The sequence below is a fragment of the Trichosurus vulpecula genome, chromosome 3 (genome assembly GCF_011100635.1).
Source record: "Trichosurus vulpecula isolate mTriVul1 chromosome 3, mTriVul1.pri, whole genome shotgun sequence".
In the NCBI taxonomy this organism is placed as follows: Eukaryota; Metazoa; Chordata; class Mammalia; order Diprotodontia; family Phalangeridae; genus Trichosurus; species Trichosurus vulpecula.
In genome coordinates this window covers 211665601-211687733 of record NC_050575.1, presented here as the reverse complement: position 1 = coordinate 211687733, position 22133 = coordinate 211665601, and the positions used below count along the sequence as shown (strand labels likewise).

The 22133-nt window shown below is 39.7% G+C and overlaps 2 protein-coding genes across 4 annotated transcripts in view; one reads left to right on the top strand and one right to left on the bottom strand.

Moving 5' to 3' along the window:
• Positions 1–14763, top strand: part of RBKS (ribokinase) — a 135551-nt gene extending 120788 nt beyond the window's left edge. For all 3 annotated transcript variants that reach the window (XM_036749441.1, XM_036749442.1, XM_036749443.1), the window contains one exon: positions 12646–14763. In XM_036749441.1, coding sequence (XP_036605336.1) covers positions 12646–12819 — 174 coding nt within the window. In that variant the 3' untranslated portion in view covers positions 12820–14763. The remainder of the gene's footprint in view (positions 1–12645) is intronic.
• Positions 14694–19503, bottom strand: MRPL33 (mitochondrial ribosomal protein L33). The gene is made up of 4 exons (XM_036749446.1): positions 19388–19503; positions 18585–18603; positions 15833–15939; positions 14694–15004 (listed from the first exon to the last, which is right to left on the bottom strand). Exons 1-4 carry the CDS (start codon positions 19407–19409, stop codon positions 14955–14957), a joined length of 198 nt encoding a protein of 65 aa, XP_036605341.1. The 5' UTR covers positions 19410–19503; the 3' UTR covers positions 14694–14954.
• Between the last annotated feature and the right edge of the window lie 2630 nt (positions 19504–22133).

The following is a 22133-nucleotide window of genomic DNA, read 5'->3' as shown; positions in this document are numbered from 1 at the left end:
TTGGGATTAGCATCATCCTTTTTTACTTCTTCTCCTAGCTACATCAGATACTCATGATTCCTTCTGATTTATCCAGCTTTCTGTAAACTAGAACTATCTTACTAGTTGACTTAACTTCCCATTCGAGATACTCTGCTCTGCTTTAGTTATTCTCTCAATTCACCTAAACATGCATTTATTGTGTGCCTGCTGTGTTCAGAGCCCTGGGCTAGGTGCTGATGGTGCACCCCCTGCCCTTCCTTCTCCCCAAAAGCAGCCCTATCTACACATTCTATTCAAGCATTCACAGAATCCCAAAGGTAGTTTTGCCTTTATAAGATAAGAAACTATTAGATAATCTGAGTAGGGAAAGAGTATTACAACTTTTAAGAAAGGCTTTCTGTAGCAGCTAGTACTGGAACTGAATCTTTAAGGGAAGGGAAGGATTCCATGTGGGGAAAGTGAGGAGGAAGTACATTCTAGGTATTGGGGATAGCCTATGCAAAAGTGTGGAGAAATAGGCCAATTTAACTGGAACACAGAGTATATGAAGGCAAAAAATGTGGAATAAATCTAGAACCTTCTGTCTATATGTTATTTTGAATGTAACGGAAAGGCATATTCTATATAAGGTTGCCCCAACTAATGCTGTTTCACAATAATATTTCTAAAATGTTCTAACCAAACTTTACAGTTAAAGTTGCAAAACCCCACTGCAACATTGTTTAGTTTACCACCATATTTGACATTTGTAGTATTTATAACTGTCCCCTGCAGTATCATCTTGTCTAACATCCTGTTTTTGAGGTGCCAATTCAGTGTTAGATTGTACCTGTTCTTTATAACTGATCATCATATTTTCTTATCTTCCTAATAACATAGAATTCTCTTTGAAATGGGGAGGTAGTAGGATCATGAGAGTGAATCCATTCTTTTCTCATTCAGTTTTTCTCTCCTCCAGTAGTGTTCAAGGAAGGTGAACACTGGAACATAGAGTTGCTCTAAAATTGGACCTAGAAAATGTCTCCATTAAAAAAGCCTTAAACTTAAAAGATCATGTATCATGTACCTACCAAGAATCATGATTTTGAATTTAGCCCAAGAAGATTAATTGCACAGAAACCTCCCTGTAATCCCCAGTGTCTGAGCCCTCAGAAGTGTGTATTCCCAAATATGGTGTATTTGGGGTGAGGGCCACACAAGGATGAAGTGAACACATAACAGTCTATGTGATGTGGTGAGTGGCTAAAAATGATCTTCTGCGCCAAAATATTTCCCACCTGATCCAGCCAGGGTGTCTAAAATCCCAAGTTAACCCCAGTTCACCAAGTAAAAGCATTAAAGACCCTATTGAAAGGTAAATATGACCTGAAGAGGTGACACACACTAATCTATTTTTAATCATTAACAATTTAACTTGAGTTGTTTTATTAAATTAACCCTGTCACCTAGCAGACAGATAAGTAAAATGGAAAGGTCTAGGTTGGGAGCACAGGAACCTAGTGCAGTACCTGGGTAGCCAAAGGCAACGTGAGGACAAAGAGAGATAAAAATGGAGGAGCTTCAGAGGGAGAAAGCATGGTGATGGTGGAAGTGCCAAAAGAAGCAGAAAAGTGCCCAAAACACAACTTAGTGATAGTACTTACCCAAGATTCTATGAAATCCCCAAGCCTCATTGCTCTCTTGATATTAACACCCTTCTCCAAGATGTTATGCCCTCCCTTGTCTTCTCTGAGGCTCATCTTTCTGGGTTCTCTTTGTCTAACCATGATAGAGTCTCCTTTCAGGCTCCTTTGATCACCATCCATCTCCTGTCCTTGGACCATAGAGGTTTCTCAAGGCTCTGTGCCTTCTTCTCTTTATACTCTCTTCCTTGGTGATTCCTCCATAAGTTGAAGTATTTTCTTGATGCAGATGATTCCTAAAACTCTATCTCTAACCCTAATCTCACTTCAGGCCCACAGCTCTAACTCCAGATGTGCTGCACATCTGTACTTGGATGGTGGCATCTCAAACTCAGTATGCCCCAAATGGAACTTACCATTTTTCCACATGTGTCTCCCAAGTCTCCCATTTTTTGTTGAGGGAACCAATATCCTCTTAACACTGAGGTTTATAACTCTGGAATCCTTCTTAGCTCTTCTCCCTCACTCTCTATATCAAACCATTGCCCATGTCTCATCAACTACCCAATGTCTATCAGCTGGACTACTATAGAAGCTTTCTAAATTGTCTCCCTGTTTCCAATCTGTCCCCTCTCCAGTGCTGTCACTGAGCTGCCTTCTAGAGCCCAAGTCTGATCATGGACTTGAGAGTGGTTTTTTGTTTGTTTGTTTGAGTTTTCCCTACTCAAAACCATTTGGTGCCACCTCAGTGTCTCTAGGATCAAAGACTTATCCCTCTGGCATTCAATGCCCTCTATGTGCTGGATCCACACTACCACTTTAGCCTTATTTCACACCACCCCCTTTCATTCTATGTTCCAACCAAACTGAATTACATAACTTGGCATCCTATCTTCTGTCTCCAAACGTTCTATAAGCTATTCCCCATGCCTGGACTCCACAATGTCCTCATATCCACTTTTCCTTATCCTCATCTCCTTTATGCTGAAATGCTCCTTCCTTCTGGTTGCCTGCCCTGATATATCCAGCTGCTCTTTTCCTCCTCAAAATACTTTATATTATACCTTTCTATATACATGTCATAACCCCTCCCTCTCAATGTAATGAAAGCTCCCTACAGGCAAGAACAGTTTCATTTTTAACTTTATAGCCCTAGTGCCTGGGATATTGCCTTATAGTAAGCACTTAATAAATGAATGAAATTAAGGTTTGAGCTAGTTTCCATGTCTTAGTAAAATGAGGAAGCTGGACTCAATCATCTGTAAGATCCCTTGGCTCTAAATCTATGATGCTATATTATCTAATGCCCCTTTCAGATCCAAAGTTCTTGGCTTCTAAAATACTGCAGTAGCACTTCATTGAGTTCTTTCATTGGCTCCTGTGGACTCACTATAAGCAGGAACTCCATCTGCACGAAGCATTGTCACTTTGTGTGTCATCACCCTTCCCCCTCCCCTAAGCTACTGAGGACCCCCATAAGTGGCATCAAAAGATTTCCACATAGTTCTTCTTCCATAGTGTCTCATTCCCTTACATAGTAATTTTCTCTATACTAATTTCTTTTAGTGAATCATAGAATATTGGTACCAGAGGAATCCTAGTCCAACAAATCAGAACAACACCAAAATTACCTAGTGCTAGTGTCATCAGGTAGGCCCTTGTATTAGGGCTTGGACGTTCATCAATGGTTTCAGTCAACCCCATGCAGGCCTTTTAACCGGTAACAGTGCCTCCTCCTTAAGGGAAATGACAGTGAGTGAGAAAGAAGCCAACCAGTTATTTTTACTGATGGAAAATTATTCACGTGATTACCTTTTTGGCACAAAAATTATTTTCAGTAAAAGGCTAAAAATCATTCCATTGTATCAATGATAGCTATTCTGTTATTCTGAGTGTAGTTGATTAGAAAGCATGTTATTTACAGGAAAATCACAGTGACCCAATAGTTTCCACTTAAAAAACACTTTCCATAAGAAGCATCTTACTACTATATAAAAATAGTTATGCTGGAGATGTGAATCAACAACCAAGTAATCTGTTGGCACTTAGAAGCCATTAGGTATAAATAGAAATAACAGGTTATTTTTTTCCAGAGTCTGAATACTTAACTTCAGTCCATAGCAACCAAATCCACACTTTCACTGACCTAAAAGAAAACAACATTTAGTCCACCAAGGGGCATTAATTCACCATAGAAGAGATTACAGAAACAGGAAAACACAAAGAGAACTGAGAACTAGCACAATACAAGACTACTGACCTATATCAGTGAGACAGCAAATGTAGAGCACCCACAAGGTTTTATATGCTGTGTAGAGTTACAAAGAAAGCTTCCTGCCTGCCAGCAGGGCCATAACGATGGGCAGGGGATAGGAAAGCAGAACTCGGGACTCTGAAAATGTTCAAGTTCCCCAAAACCTTAGATATCATCACATCTTGACACCCTCATTTTGTGGAAGTTACTTGACCAAGGCTACATAGAAAGTTAGTAGCCCTATTTGTGTTTGTCTTTGTGTAATAGCCCTTATGCACAAACTAACCCATTTGCAGAATGGTAGACAGGCCCAAATCCAATGCAGCAAAAAGCTTAGAAATGATGACTTTAATTTCTAAAGTTGACAGTTCAAGAATATGAATCAACTTATAAAGCTCCTTTATCGATGGCTTTAATAAGTTTTTTTTAAATTAAAGAAATAAACTTAAATTCTCCATTGACCTTAAAGAGATTGATCTAAACATTTTCAATTCAAGAGATAAACTTTTAAAAGTTAACTTAATTTTTTTAGTTCCTGACTTAAACTTTTCTCCACATTTGGGTAGGCTTCTTCTGTACAGCTACAGATATGCCAGTTTGAATGCAAATGAGGCAGTTTAAGCACATCACTTTATCATTTAATACATATTTCTTTGGAAGTTTCTTGAGAACAGAGACTGTTTATTTACTGTCTTTGTTTCCCTAGTACCCACTAGAGTGCCTTGAAGATAGTAAATATTTAATGTATTTGTTGACTGAATGAACAGAGAATGAAATTAAAGTGTGGAGGAATGGCTGGGAAAATTTAGAACCTGGAAAAGCAGGATATTGAAGTGGTTAGAATGGCCATGGCAAGACAAGACTAATCTAGGTAGTTTCAGAGTCTTATTGTAGGCTGGATATCAGGGGATCAAGGGAGATGTAGAAGAGACAAAACAAAAGCAAATGAGTATAAAAAAATTATTCCATTGCCTTTAATTGTGAAGAGGAAGGAGAGATGAAATTGTCAATGTAGGTGAGACATAAGTGTGCTTTTTATGGATGAGAGGGAAGCAACCAAGAGAGAGTCAAATATACATACGTAAAAAGGAGGGAAAGAGTGAATGTGGAAGCAAAGTCTTTCATTATGGGATAGCACAAGTTCCAAAATGTGAAATCATAACACTTAACCCTAACTGTTCACTGTGAAATAAATCAGTACTTAGCAAAGGGTGTTTGTTAAATGTTGTCCTGGTTCAAACGTAAACATTTTGGCTTTACTCAATTATATAACTTTCATAAAGGTCTTAACTTTTCATTCTTTGTACTTATATGCCTGGCATATGGTAGGGTTTGTTAATAAATAACTGTTGATTAATTTATTGATTACTTTTCTCATTGTTGCAACAATTTGGCTATCAGCTGCTGTGGGGTGAAAGACCAACACAAGCCCAACAACAAGAACACTGCCAGCACAGGTTCTTTTGATCTGCTTTACTAAGGAAGCAACGTTAAGGGGTTAACAATCTTATTTCAATCCAACTTGCAAATACCAGTCACTTAGTTCAGTGGAAAAGGCCAGCACCCCAAACTTCAGAGCAAGTACAAACAAATTACAAACATACATTATAAACAGACCAAATAGTTACCAAGAAACCATCAACATCTGGGTGAGCCGGGAGGCTCTTAGAGCAGCTGTCCAGAGTCTCTTGCCTCCAGGAGTGAAAGCCTCAAACAAATAGCTCTGTTCTCTCTTTTTATACAGTCTTCAAATGTTATCTGAGAGTCTGGAACTTAGGCACATACTGTTATTGGCTCTGATCTTAGCAACTCCCCTTAGAACCCTGAGGGCTTCACACCCACATAGGCATAGCACCTAGTAGATAGGGGTTTGGGCCTGGGGCTTTGCACCTAGTAAGGCTCAATCAAAGACAATTAATTTATCATTCTAAAACAGTCAAAAAGTCCCAACTTAATTGATATTACACTCATCTCTAGCAATGCAATTTGCAATACTTCAGCGGAAGTTAAAAAGGAGTAAGATATAGAACAAGCCATGATAGCAATAATACTATCAGCATACACTAATCAACCTCTGAATAGTGTTTCCTCAATCTTACTATAGGAAAAAAAATACATTAAACAGCATAGTATGTTTTTAAATATATGTACAGTATTTTTAGGCACAGTATGCAAAAAAATGCATAAAATTTCCCTCTACTGTGAAATGTCTCATTAGCCAATTGTAATATATAAAATTTCCATCCATGACAGAAGTGGTTCTCCTCTCTCTCGTGTTGGTCTAAGTGGACAGGGCTAGGGATATCTCAAAGAGCTTCCATTTCTTCCTCTCCAATGTCTTTCATCCAGCCCCTTCTCTCTATTCACACAGCTGCTACATCACCTCTCAACTAGACTATTGCAATAGTGTCCTACCTGGTCTCCCTCTTCAAGTGTCTCTCCTCTCCAAACCATCTTCCACAAAGTTCCCTGAAGCATAGATGTGACTCTCCTACTCAGTGTGATGGGAGACTGGCATATCCACTGAGTGCCTCAGATGGTTCCTTCATTTGGAGGATGCTAGGGAGAAGATGGCATCGCTCCATGTAGAAGTTCTCTAGGCAGCATCTTCTGGGAGAGTCATTATGATGGGCGTTGGAGAGACAGACTGGAGCCTGCATAGACATTCTGTAACTGGTTCTGGGTGACTCACCATGTGTCAAAGAGGAGGCATTCAAAAAGGCCCATCAGCTTCAGCCATGGGCTCTGCCTCCGAGCTCTTGGGACTGCTCAGCCATCAGTGAAGGGAGCAGAGCTGATAGTGTCATGAATTCAGAAGTCCCAGAGGAAGCCTTGGCATCCCACCTTCCAGATTTCAGGTTTGTAGCCAGCACAGGATTGATGCCCTGAGGAGCAATTTGTAACCTTTGGCAATGACCTATGATACACCAGCACAGCAGAAAGCTGAGATGCAGGTTCATGCAACAGTTATACCTCAGCTGGATATAAGTGTGGTGGCACTAATGCTGTGTAGGAATTGAACTAAGTTTAGAGCCTGCTCTCCAAAATGTTTGTAGTTTATTCTTGTTCAAAGGAAATATCCCTTTGTAAAGCTAGTTGATGAGAATGGTGGGAACAAAGCTGGTAAAGTGAGAGGATAACTGGCACTCCTTCTGTGTGCTCCTGCTCTCCTGCCCGATCCCCAGCCTAGAGAGAAGAGGAAAGATCAGGCAGCATGCTTTCCATCTCCTGCTTACTGCATATCTTTTACAGGAAGGGACCTTCTATCTGCTGCTATACCTTCTCCTGCCTAATTTCCAGCCTCTGCCAGATAATACCCTACATATTCCAGTGATTCAGAACCCCCCGTAGTCATCATACAAACCCCGTTCCTGATTCCTTATTCCCATCCCCCTCAATGCTTATTCCTATGCCCCTTCACATTATCCACCACTTTCACTGTGCCCTCTGGAATGCCTGTTCCATGGGCAACAAACTTGCTTTCATCATTATCTTTTCCTTCCCATTCCTTTCATCTTCTGGCTGTCACTAAATCCAGGCTCCCCACTGATGTCACACCCCAGTTAAGGATCTACCAGTCATCTCCATATTGCTGTGTTTGACTTTTGTTCATTCCCCATATCTTGAAGCTCTCTCTTCCCTTGACTTCCATTACTGCATTATCCTCCTTCATTTCCTACTTCTTCAAGCACTCCTTCTTTATCACCTTCATGGATTCCTCTTATTCTTTCTCCCCTTAACTGTGGACATCAAGACTCAATCAATGGGATTTGCATTTCTTCCTCTGTATTCTTACTTCCATAAGCTTATCTATCCACTGCCAAGGCTTTGACCATAACAATGCTGATGATTTCCAAATGTTTATCTCAATTCTCTGAATTCTCCTTGGACTTTGAGTCCCGTAGACCCAACTGCTTCTTCCACATTTCCGCTTGGATGTCCCAGTGTCACTTCAAATAAAACTTGGGTGGAACAAAGCTCATCATCTTTTCCTACAATGCCAACCTCACTCCTGCTTCCTACCCTCTCCAGTTTCCCCATTTCTGTCAGGTTTCCCAGGCTTAACACCTCATTTGTCTTGGGCAGCTGGGAGAGGTAGAGGAGGCAATTTGAACACTGCCTGAGACACTAGGTGTGTGACCCAGAGCAATGCACTAACTTCTCTCGTCTGTATAATAGGGATGATAACAGCACCTACTTTACGGGGTTGTTGTGAGGATCACATGAGATAATATATGTAAAGTGCTTTGCAAATCTTAAAGTTCTAGATAAATGTTAACTATTATTATGATGATCTTCATTTTCCCCTTCTGACTTGGTCTCCTTTACCTAATCTATCATCATGTTGCTTATTCTCTGAAGTGTCTGTCACTTATTCCTTCCTTTCTACTTCCATTAATGCTAAACCTAAGCCTTTGTTGCTTCATATATCTGGGACAATAAACTAGCTTCCCAATTGGTACCCCTTAAATAATTAGATGGATCTGTGATCCAGTTGAAAATGGGGCATAAGGTCTAAAAAAATACATAGTTCTGAAGCCATCTAAAATATTATTTTAACTGTTGGCATTTTCTGTCCAATTTTTGTCCTATGACCAACAAATTGATACAGTAGTGGAGGAACCAGACAGCATCCAATTGATGTTTATAATCCCTTCACTAGTACAGATCACAATCCCTCCACAACTTATCAGCCTGTACAATTTTGGTTCATGTCTTTCCACAAATCACCCTGCCATACTGTGAGCCTTCCTTCTGATTCTTTTGCTTTCTCAAGAGTACCATTATACAATTTGGATTATCTATCTATTGTCTCACATTCTCAATACATGATTACTCACTTATCTTCTTTTCCAGTGTACATATTTTAATGATTTTTTAGACTACTTATACATAAGTCATCATTGATAATACAGTATAGATATCCTTTCATTTATCTGCAACAGCATTATATCATTTGGTTTCATTTATGGCAGAAATGTCAATATGGATACTATTCACCTGCTTCAATAACATGTTGATTTGTTGGTCAGTGGACAAAAAATACAATTGAGTTGTTCAGTTGTTTTCAGTTGTATCCAACTCTTCATCACCCCATTTGGGGTTTTCTTGGCAGAGATATTGGAGTGGTTTGCCATTTCCTTTTCCAGCTCATTTTACAGATGAGGAAGCTGAGGCAAATAGGTTTAAGTGACTTGCCCAGGCTCACAAAGCTAGGAAGATGAATCTTCCGGACTTTAGGCCTGTCACTGTATCCACTGTAGCTGCTCACACATTGAGTATAAACAGTAAATGAATATTTATTAGCAGCCTAAGAACTGTGTGTTTCTGGTAACCTTTTGCCCCATTTTCCATCATTCTACCACCATCAATGCATAAATTAAAAGGATTATATAAACCTGGGACCTATTTCGTATTTGGTATCCTTATTACTACTGAAGGTACCACCATCCTTCCAGTCACTCAGGTTCACAACTTTGCTATCCTCACATATGCAATCAGATGCCCAATTGTATCATTTCCGTCTGTACAGTATTTCTCACATACGTCCCATTATCTCTGCTCACAAGGCCACCACCCTACTTTAGAGGTTCATCATCTCCCCTGAACCATTACAGTAACCTCTTTGGTTTCCCTACCTCAGGCTGCTGCCTACTCCAATCCATCCTCCTCACAGTTGCCAAGGTGATTTTCCTAAACCACAAATCTGAATACATCACCAGCTTCTCTTCCTCTCGGCCCCCGTAAGTCCCAGTAGCTCTCTATTATCGCGAGGTTCATACATAAACCTCTCTGTTTGTCTTCAAATCTCTTCATGATGTGTATTCTCTGTTCCTCTCTAGTCTTCTTCGATGTGATTCTCCTCCATTCGCTCTACAATCCGTCCATACTGGCATCCTTGCTCTTTTACACACATGCTGCTTCATCTCCCATCTCCATGTCTTTGTACTGGTTGGCCCCCCTGGCTGGAACTCACTCCATTCTCACCTGTGCTTCTCAGAATCTCTGTTTTCCTTCAAGTCGCAGCTCCAGTGCCACCTTCTGCATGAAGCCTTTCCTGGTCCAATCAGCTAACAGTGTGTGTCCTGCCTCCCCATCCCGCCCCAAAAAAAACCCAACCCACCTTGTATTCATTTTGTATATATTATTTAAATGTTTTAAAATGTGTATATCTCCTCCATTAGAATATAAACTCCTTGAAGACAGAGACTGTTTCACTTTTGTCCTCCTATCCCCAGCCCTTAGCACAGTTCCCGACACGTAATAGTGGCTTACTGAGCACTTGATTGAGTGATTCATTTTGATCCCTTTTGAGGATCCTATGAAGATGAGGTTCCTTGGAACTTTGGGCCTCAGCCAGTAGTCAGTCTATCATGTTTTAATGTTTTGATACTTCTGATACTTTATAATCCTTCAAAACTGGATTAGCTTCAAGGTGACAATGCCTGGTGACAAACTCAGCATCAGCCATCTGAGGAACCATTTCACCAGCTTCATAGAGGCCTGTTGCCAGATTATTAGCCACCAGCTGATGAATAGTTTTGACCGTAGCACCAGTGCTAATTTATGAACATTCACCTACTAAGGTGTGGAAGGGGTTGTTGTGTGCATCTGCGGAAATAGCATGCACTCCAGTGAAGTATTCAAGTAAAATACGGCTGAAAAACTTTCAATGATTTCTTATTCTGTTACATTAAGTCCAAACTCCTCTGCTTGACTTTTAGTATCCTCCACGATCTGATTCCAGCTTACCCAGTCAGTTTTATTTTCCTGTACTTTGAAACATGAACTCTACACCCTAACCAGACCAGTCTTATTAGGATTAGTCCTGCCTTATGCTTTTTCATAAAAGAACCACCCTTTTCCCTGGAATCTATTTTTCTCTACTTATCCAAGTCTTACTCATCCATCACAGCTAAACTCAAGTCCAGCCTTCCTCTCGCTTCTCAGAACTCCTACAGCTCTACAATCTAAACTGTAGAGCCTAGCATGGCAGTACCATTTGATACTTAATTGTTCTCTTATTATTTCATGTGCTGCCCAGTTAGGCAACCTTTATAAGGCCAGTGCTATAGAAGTACTGTCATTTTAGTGGCTTTCTAATCCAAATGGCTCATTACTCAATTCCAATCCCCATAAGATCTTCGCCAACCCAATCTTTAGAACTACACATAAAAGGAATAGGAACTTAATCTTTAATACTTTTTTAAAAGTTATTCTGATTGATTAGAGAAATGCAAATCAAAACAACACTGAGGTACCACATCACACCTATCAGATTGGCTAACACATGACAAAACAGAAAAATGATAAATGTTGGAGAAAACATGGGCAAATTGGAACACTAATGCATTGTTGGTGGAGTTGTAAACTGATCTAACCATTCTGGAGAGCAATTTGGAACTATGCCCACAGGGCTATAAACTATGCATACCCTTTGACCCAGCAATACCACTTCTAGGGCTGTATCCCAAAGAGATCATAAAAACGGGAAAAGGACCCACATGTACAAAAATATTTATAGCAGCTCTTTTTGTGGTGGCCAAGAAGTGGAAATTGAGGGGATGTCCATCAATTGGGGAATGGCTGAACAAGATGTGGTATACGAATATAATGGAATACTATTGTGCTATAAGAAATGATAAGCGGGCAGACTTCAGAAAAACTTGGAAAGACTTATATGAACTGATGGTGAGTGAAATGAGCAGAACCAGAAGAACATTGTACACAGTAACAGCTACAGTGTGTGAAGACTGACTTTGATAGACTTAGCTCTTCTCAGCAAGGCAAGGATCTAAGACAACTTCAAAGGACTCATGATGGAAAATGCTATCCACATCCAGAGAAAGAACTTTGGAGTCTGGATGCAAATGGAAGCATACTATTTGTTCTCCTTTTCTTTTGTTGTTTTACTTTGTTTCTTCTCTCTTGTGGTTCCTCCCATTAGTCCTAATTCTTCTTTACATTATGACTAATGTAAAAATGTTTAATATGAATGTATAAGTAGAGACTATATCAGATTACACGCCATCTTGGGGAGGAAGAGCAGGAGAAGGAGAAAATTTAAAACTCAAAATCTTATGGAAGTGAATGCTGAAAATTAAAAATAAATTATATAAAAATTATTCTGAATTTAAATAGCAAGAAAAATTAGCATTTTGATATACATAGCAGAACCCAATTATATGAAACCATGTCTGTATTTCATACCATTTCCTTCTATAAAAAATATTTAATAAATTCTACTCATTACTTTCAGAACTACCCCAGTTATCCATTCTTCCTTTTTAACTTCCATCTCTTCTCATTTGTGCATTTTAGAAGTGTTTCAATAGCCCCCACCCCTCTTTTTTTGGCATTAGTATTACTAATCCCCCTCTCCTCCTGAACACGAATTTAAAAGAGGGAAAAAAGCCTTTTACCAAATAAGCATAGTCAAGCAAAACAAAGCTATACCGTAGCCATTTTGAAAAATGTCCTTTTCTTTCAGCATCTTGAGAGTTACCCCCTCTCTGTCAGGAGGTGCATAACCTCCATTATCAGAGGTCCTCTGAAGACATGGTTGGTCATTGCCTGACCAGAGGTTTTTTTTTTTCTGTCATTGTTGTTCTCCTTGTTCTACTGACTTTACTTGCATCAGTTCATACTTTTCAGGATTCTCTGAGATCATCTCCATTATTCATAGAAGCATTTTTAAACAAAAACAGTAGGCACGTATCATCTAAGTTTCCTTGGAAATATCTTGGGCTATGTTCTAGTTCATATAAATATGCTTTTCCTTCGCAGGGGGCTGGAGATAGTTTTGTGGGAGCATTGGCCTTCTACCTGGCTTATTATCCTAACCTGCCTATGGAAGAAATGATCAAGAGAGCCAACTTCGTTGCATCAGTCAGCGTCCAATCCTCAGGAACCCAGACTTCTTTCCCTTACAAGAAGGACCTGCCACTTAATCTGTTTTGATTAACATTCTAAGGCTCATATGATTGCAATTAGTATGTACAAGGCAGAGAATTCAACTACCTTGTACACTATAACAGTGTGTTCTCCTTTACATACAAAGGATGTTCACCCACCATCCATAAGGTACTTGCTTTCTGTTGTTTATAAAGTAATGATGACTGATTCCTCTTACACACATTTGCAAAGCAGCTGGCCAGGATTAGGGGTGCAGCCTGAGGCTAGGCTAGGATTTTGAAGGGATCTGCAATTTCATCACGATTGATGAAACTGATTGAAAAACGATTCAAAGACATCCTAATGATAGTGGGTCAGTAGCATCACATAGCCTATACTGCCTTGCACAATCAGCACTCAATAAATGTTCAGTGAATGAATGGAATGAACAAATAAGTGAACAATTGTTTGAGGTTCCTAAATTTAAGTGTTAAAAAAACAGTGGGTCCCCATGCATATACATTCTATACTGGCTCAACAGGGGACAGTGAATGAAACAAGCTATTTGGCCCAAGGCTTAATCATATATCCTTACAGATATTTATCAAAGTAATGCCTTGAAATAGCCAACTCCTCTTCCCAAGCTTCAGCACTATTTGAGCCTGTGTAGGAGACAAAAACTTAGGATGGGACTCCAGAGACCACTTGGCACCTTCCCTTCTCCATTCTGAAGCTGAAGTGCAGATTTTAAATGTCCCACAGGCTGGTCTGTGGCCATGGAAGGATTAGCATTTCTGTAACTGCATTAACCTCCTAGAGGGTTACAACCAAGGTGTCATTTCTTCTCTCACCATTGCTAGTAGTGAGATCCTCAGTCTGAGATGGAAACCAAGGTAGTTCTGAGGGGGAGCTATTCCCTTTTGGTTCCCCACTGGAGATTTCCTTATAGACAGGCATTCAGGAAGAGTGAATTTCTGAGAAATGGTTGAGGAGAATGGCAGGTGCTTCTTTGAAAAGGGCAGGATTCCTCCGCCTGGATATAGGAATCTACAGATAGGGAGGACCTCAAGCCTCATCTGACACATACTCAACAGGAAACAGGGTCACAGAGTATTAAGAGCTGAAATGGACTTCAGTGATTTACTAATCCAACTGCCTCATTTTACAGAAGCCAAAGGAATTGCCCAAGGTCATGAAGATGTAGGTGATGGAGTCACCACATCTTCTGTCTCTTAAGCCCAGTGCTTTTATTACACTGTGATGCTTTCTAGTTCTGGTGCCGCCAACCAGCCAGCTGCATGACCATGGGCAACTTTCCTAACGTCTCTGGGAATATTTAATCTAGATGAAGAATTTGGACTAAATATACAAGGTTTCTTTCAGTTTTAAAATTCTATGATGCTAAGCTAGTTGCTGCAACCATGTGAAGGCACTAGACCTTCCTCCTCCTACAATGTAATCACAAACCTTCTGAAAAATTAAAAATAGCTCTTCCTAACAAGGTTGAGATTCTCTAAGGTAGAAATATGAGTAACACTTCCTATCAGCACTAAAAAAATAATAGACTTTAGGTGATCTGGGCTTAAGAAGGTGGGCTATCTGCAAATTTTTCTAATTGCATGAGCACAAAGTAGGTTCTCTGAGGCTTCTTGGTATTCTAAATTCTCCATATGGTGGGGGGGGGGGAGGGGGGGACGTTCCTAACCTTTCCTTTTCATTTCTGCCTCTACCTAGGCACTTGTTGAATGATCATTCTGGAAGGCTAATTCTTGCTCTTCTCTGGGGTAAGAAGGAGGGCTAGAAACCCTTACACCTGAAGTTCTGTTAGGAAAATTTTTATTTCTTGTTATTATATGAAACAATGGTCATTTCTAAAAAAATCAACCATATTGTTAAAAAAAATCAGTGGAAAAAACTCACCAAGAGACAATAGTACTAGCTATTTTAACATTTTTTTTTATTGAAGGCTGTAAAAATAACCAGAAAGATAAATAAATGTTGATGCAATGATCTATGTCCTAAAGCAAAGAATTTTCTTTCAACGCATTGTTTTCCTTCACAATGGCATTCAAATCACAGGAGGCAGTGATTCCAAGCCACTTCCTTTCCTTTGGGTGCACATTGCAGGATTTCTGAATCAGTGTTTCCCCCCCGCAAGAGTCTTCCTCATTTATAAATCAAATTCATTTTCAATCCATTGTTTAAATGGAGCGCACTTTTTTCTTCTCCACAAAGAGGACCCGTTTTTTCACTGCAAAGAAGCAGATTTTAATGGAAAACTTAAAATCTGAAAAACTTAGATTTGATTACATTTATCATCCAAAAACATTTATCTGAAATGAGCTTTCTCCATGTTCTACCTTAATTCTCCTATACATTCTTTCTCCTTTTACTTTTTTAGAAAGATCCACTCAACATTAGCATCCAGTTTAGTTAGTTAATGATTTGGCAGCCAACGAAAGGAACACTGGCCAAAAAAACAAATTCACAGCCACCCGCCAATCACTGAAGTGCTGAGGAGCTGGCCAGCATGAGCCCCCTTGGGGCACCAAACAGGAGAGAATTAAGAGAGAAAGCTGGAAATAAGTCTTAGGCTTTGGCTGACTACTAAATCACTCTCCTGGGAACTGAGCAAGATTAGGCCTACCTAGGAGTTAAGAGTGTATGATGGTTCACACCTGAAAGGATACTTGGAGCCACCAGCAGACAAAGCAAACACTAGCCTCTTTGAGGAAAAGGGGTTTTTCCCCCTAGGCATTATTACGGGCATATGACTTAATTAAAGTTACTGAACTAAACAACATTTAAATGAATGACAGGCATGAAAAGTTTGATTTCCTACATCTTATACCAAAATTAAATCACCACCTCCGTCTCCTCAAATCTTTACCCCTATCCCTTATCAGAATCTCCTACATTCAGAGAAACAGACTGGCAGAAGGATATGGGCATGAAAAGACTTAGATGACCAATCTAAACCCTGCGGACAAACTTCCAAGTTGCTTTGTGCACGTCCAGAAATTATAATAAGCCCTGGAAAACCCTAAACCTTCCATGAAGCAACTTCTCTCATTTTTACCAACTGGGTCGAAATGCAGAAGGACCAGTTTCTCTCGTAATCGGTTTCTCTTGGTGTTGAAGGTGTAGCCTGTCCCTGCTTGGCTCAGCATTTTCACAAGGAGGGTCCTAAAATTACAGAGGAATTTATCACCAAATGAGGAAAAGAACTACAAAGCCATTTGAGCATTGGCATATATTGACAGCACACAGTACAATATTAGAGGAATTGGACTATTAGGCACTATTTTATTTGTACCCATCAGGTGGAAGATTTTTAGTTATAAGAGGTCCTGCATTTTCAGGAGGTATGCAGGGGAGCCTAGTTTCTTATTTCCTGAGCTCTATAATATGCATGATAATATGGTATATGGTATGGTAACCTAATAATTCTATCTAGAGGATTAACTAAGTAATCTCAGCAGAACCTGTAGGCTAATTCAGGAAACTATAAGGATATCTGTCTATTATCTGTCTAATAAAAGATATCCTTGCTGCCACTTAAGGTCAGATATCAGGATAAGGCTAGGTATCAGGATACAAAGAATACGAAATAGGAATTCCGCAACATAAGTTGGTCTTAACCTTTGAATCACTACAGTTGATGGCCTACCCATAAGCAGTAGTTATGAACCATTACAAGTACATGCTCCCATCTGCTCTTCGGTATCTGTCAGGCAAGATTTTAATAGCTACTTCCTATTTGGTCTAAGGAGTGTTTTCTATGTTCATAGCAAAAGAGTGCCAAGATTTGTAAAGTACGCCACTGATTTGGCTCTTAAGTGACTTGACCCCTGGATTTTATGACTCTCAAAGGCAAGGACTCTTATGTAACTTTGTATTCCTAATAGTATCTTGCAGAGTTAAATGAAAAACACGTGAGTGAAGTATGGAATAACAACTTTTTTTGTATCCCCAGCACTAACAAAGCACATGCTTAATAAATGTCAACTTAGGCGTCATGATCACTACACCACGCCAGGTGGACACATACTGACACATAAGCCATGGCCCCTCAAAAAGCTTATGACAGAGAGGTAATGACAAGCACTCCACTACCTAATACAAAACATAACATCATCAATTCCCTTAATAGAGACAACAGATGAGAGAAGCACAGAGAATTAAGACCATTTTGCCATAAAATCATAAGAAACCCACTAAATTCTTATTTGAAATTTTATATAAGCGAATAGCTTATTCCCATAATACATCTCTTTGCACTGTCACAGACTACCCTGTATTATAGTTCTGTCTATTCTTTCCCCTATCAGATTCAGCTCCGTGAGGGCAGGGGCTGTCTTCTTTGTTAACTGTCCCCACAGCACATTTACTAAAGCGTTACAAAATAGCAAAAATTCATCCATTTACTTTGACAAAGGAAACCTAGTCTTTGCTAATTTTACTTTTTTTTAAACAAACTACAGACAAATGCCCTTTCAAAACATCAAGCTTTATTCAGTAGAGGAGACCTTACTCTAGTCATCTGCTATGAGACCTTTTTTGAAATGATGGTTAACCGCCCAGTAGTGGGGTACTACTATTTGCAGACTCTCTGGTCTTGTGTTTTTGATATTTTTGAAATGATAATAATCCAGTCCCGAAAATGAAACTTATATGACGTGAAACAGGCCCTGTGGCCTCATCAGTGTTAAATCTGAACCACTAGCATCCCTGAATAAACCTCAGACATACCCCCTAATTTGAGGAATGATGGTAGGGCCCTTAATATAGGGCAAAAGGAAAAAAGGGATGATGATTTAAGGTAGAAGATGTTGAGTTCAAGTTTGGTAGACCCCACCACCACGCCTTTGCCCCTCCATGAGATGTCCACTGAAGAACTGGACAGGCAGGAAAAGGGTTTGGTTTTAATTTTTTTTGAACTATTTAAATTACCAAAAAAGTTTTAATTAAAAAATGGACTTATGGTGGCTCACCTAGTTATTCTAAATTACATAGGAAGCTAATAAACTTTTAAAAAAGGGAAAGCTTAGATATCTCCCTCAAGGGGGTAAAGAAATGGAAAGGTCCCATATACAAGAAAATATCCATATCCATACTTTCTATGGTAGCAAAGAAATGGAAACGCAATAGATGCTTATCAATTGAGGAATAACTAAACAAATTGTGGCATATAAATATAATGAAATATTACTGTGCTATAAAAAACTGGATTTGGAGTCAGAAAAACCTGAGTTCAATTCTACTTCAGATACTTGCTAGCTGTATGACCCCAGGGCAAGTGACTTTGCCTCTTTGCCTCAGTATCCTCATCTGTAAAATAAGGTGGTTGAACTCAATGACTTCTAATGTCCTTTGCTGTTCCTGATCTATGACCCCATAGAAACAACATGAAGAACTCAGAGAAGCATGTAAAGACATAAACTAATGCAGAGTGAGTGAAATAAGAAAATCCAGGAAAACGGCTTACATGATGGCTACAGCAATGTAAATGAAAAAAACAAAATAAAAAAAAAACCATACGCTGTAATTATAATGACCCAGCTAGGCCCCAAAGAGGTGTGAAAATGCACCTTCCCTCCCTGCTTACAAAGGTTGGGAGGCTGTGAGTATAAAAATATTGCATATAATGCCAGGCAAAATTAATGTATTTTTTTCTCAAAACTTTTGTTTCCTCTTTTTTTAATCTTGTTACAAAGAAACTTGTTGGATACCAGAAAGGAAAGAAACATGTTGGACAATGAAGATGATATAAAAAGATCCATAAAATAAGGTTTCTTTAACATTATAAAACAACGGAAACTTTTACTTACTTTGACTTGCTCTTGGCAACTTTTGACAGCAAAGCGAAGGTGGGAGGTGGAGAAAAAATACACCAATTACCTTTGTTGTTAAGCCCATTACCCACAGCTTTCCATTCTAATTTTACAGAACACAACTACCATTACCCACGAAATTAACCACATACGGTTAGACCGCCGTTATCACTATAGCTTGCTATCGGGGAACACACTCAAGACACCAAGTTCCCCTCAATACAGTTAAGACTTTCGTGGGAGGGCTGCAAATTATTAATAATTATTAACAGCCCACCCAGGCAAGGCACAAAACTTGGGTTTGGAATGCTTGGTGGGACTTAGTTTCCGTCGATCCGTCCAGCCTTTCAAAACTGAAAATTCTGACTTCTACAACGTTCACTCTAAGACCAGGGGATGGGCCAGGGCCAGGCCAGGTCCAGGACACGTCCCTCAGGCTCAGACGTTTACCAAGTTTACATACGTTACAAAGTTTTACAAATTTGTCTAGACTTTTCCCATTGGGGGCGGGGCGGGTGGGAGGGGGGGAGATAATTAACAACTTCGATCGCCTAAGCACCAAAGCCGAAAACTTCTACGCTTTAGTTGTAGTTGAGGGGAGAAGCCCGGGTAGGCGCGGAGAGTGCGCAGACGCGCAGCGCGGGGCCTCCTGGGCATTGTAGTGCCGAGAGCCTGCAAATCAGAGGCCTGCCGAGAGACCACTAGTTCCGGCATCCCGCCAAACCGCTGCCATCCCTGCGCTATCACTAGTGACCCGCCACCCCTCAGCAGTCGCAGCCGCTGCCCTCGGCCCCACTTACGGCAAACAGCGGAGAGTAGCATGGTGACAGAAACTAGGGCGGCCTTCCCAACTCGCTACAAGGCGAGCTGCGAGGGGCGCTTCCGGCTACTTTGCAAGCAACAGCTTCCGGCGCGCTGGTGGGCTACCGCAAACCACTTCCGGGGCGCTGCTGAAGCCCCACCTTCCCCTGATACCTTTCCACCTCAGGTCACTTTCTAACCCCTCGGCTTGAAAGCCTCTGTCTTTCTCGACCTGTGGTCTTGCCATTCAGCATTGAGCATAATTTCCCATCCAGACTTTGAGTGATGTACTTAGCGGGATTTCAAAATTTTGGGAAGTTTTATAGACATGTTTCTATGTATAGAGTTTCCAGTGAATAGTGCAAACCTTTATGGAAGTGACAGGCCCCATCAGTTCAACCCAACTACATTTCATTGAGCCTCTACTATGTGCAAGACAATGTCTTTTATCGGGGACCAAGTTTTTTAATTCCCTAATAGCTGTTTTGTTAATTTAGATATTTTTGTAAGTAGTCATTCCATTTAAGTTCATTCAGTTTTGTTGGCTGGTTATAAATAACAGTTTCTGACAATGTTCTTTAATTCTTATAGTCATTTTTAATTTTACCGTCTCATTTGTGATTTCGGTCATTTACACACTGTCCCTGTCTCTGTCTCTCTCTCTCTGCCTCTCCCCTTTTCCCTCCCCCACTCCCCATTAGCTAATGGTTTACCAATTTTATTGACCTTTTGCCTGAAACCTGATCTTGGTTTATTTTCAAAATGCCTGCTTTTGTACTCACTTGAGGGTTATTAATTTGTCTCTTTTCCAGGTTTTTTAAATTGCATGCTTAAGTGATTAGGCTTCCCTTTCTTTGTTTGATCAGAGATAAATTTTCCTCTAAGGACTGATTTAGCTGCCTCCCATGAAATTCAATGTGTTGCCTCATTGTTATTTCTTGAATGTAGTTACTTAGTGTTTCTATGACCCATTCATTATTTAGTCTCCATTTAAAGCTCTCTTTTGTTCATGCTTCCCTCACTGATCACAATTTGTGTTCAGTAAAGGTTGTGTTCAGTATTCCCACCTTTCTGCATTTATTTGAGCTCTCTATGTCCTAACGTGGTCACTTTTTGTAGAGGTTTCATGCAATACTGAAAAACTTTACATTTATCCATATTAAATTTCAACTTGTTAACTCTGGTCCCATGTTCTAGCCCACTGATACCTTTCTGGATCCTGACTGTCCTACAACATTTTAGCTATCCTTCTTAGCTCGATATCATCTGCAAATTTGACAAGAATGCCACCAATAACTTTATTCATGCCATGAAAAGATGTTCAACAGCACTAGGCCAAGCAGAGATCCCTGGGGTACTCTGCCGGAGACCTTCCAATTTAATATCTAAGCATTTTGGAGCCCAACCACTAGCCATTTCTAAATCCAGACATCCATCCGCTATTGTCAAGTTCACATCCCTCCATCTTGTATATAAAAATAGCATGATGGAATTTGTCAGTTGTTTTGCTGAACTATAGGCACACTATTTCTACCACATTTGTGTGATCTATCAATATAGTAACCCTATCAAAAAAAAGAAATATCAGGCATGACCCTGCTAGATCTTTCCGATTACCACTTTCTTCGCTATTTTTTTCCTTCTGCATATGTATTTAATACTACATATATCTATTATAAATAGAATTTTTAAATGTATATTAAATTTAACATAATTAAATATACCTGTCTTTGCCCACTTGGGAACTTTGTTCTGTTCTCTTCTGTGTATTTTCAAATGTTGCACTGACACTTTCTTTTCTTCCTTTGCTATCATGATCCTTCCTTTAGCTCTTTCCACACACACACACCCCAAAACAAGTAAAAGCCCTCCCTTGTAATAAATAACTATAGTGAAGCAAATCAAATCTACACATTGACCATGTCTGAAAATGCATGTCTCTTTCAGCTCCTCTCACCCATCAACTCCCTACCAAGGGAAGAGCAGATAATTCTTTTGGAGTCATGATTGGTCACTGGATTAATCAGTTTTTAGGTCTTTCACAGTTGTTTTACTTTATAGTTTTGTAGTCATTATATAAACTGTTTTCGTGGTTGTGCTCACTTCACCCTATATTAGTTCATACAAGTCTTCATGATTTCTCCAAATCCACCCGCTTTGTCATATCTGCAATATCCATTATATTCATCGAGCATAATTTGTTTGACCATTCCTCAATTGATAGATACCTACCATTGCTTCCATTTCTAAATATTCATTAACAATACATTTAATAATACACATTCCAGAATTTGGCTAGGAGTTGAAGTCAAGGCCAATGACCTATAATTTGCAAATTTTCTTTCCCTTCATGAAAATCAGGACATTTGCTCTTCTTCAGTCTTGCTGGACCTCTCCTACTCTCTACTGCCTTTCAAAGCTCACTAAGGGTAGATCAGCAGTCGTATCTTCCAATTCAATAACACTTGGATTGATTCCACAGTTTTGTTGTAAGGAAAACACTTTGTAGAGCACTATAGAAATGAGAATTATTATTGACTATTCCTCAATTCTCTGGACAAGTTTATCAAGAAATCTTATTTTTCCTTAATTCAGCCAATGGAGGGTTGGAGTAAAGAAGATTTACTAAGGAACTGAGGAAAAGCGTAACATAAAACCAAGCAGCCATAAGGAAAAATGAATATTAAAGATGCCAAGAAATCCAGGAAGTGGATAAAGTGATGATGATGAGGACGGGGTGGGGGG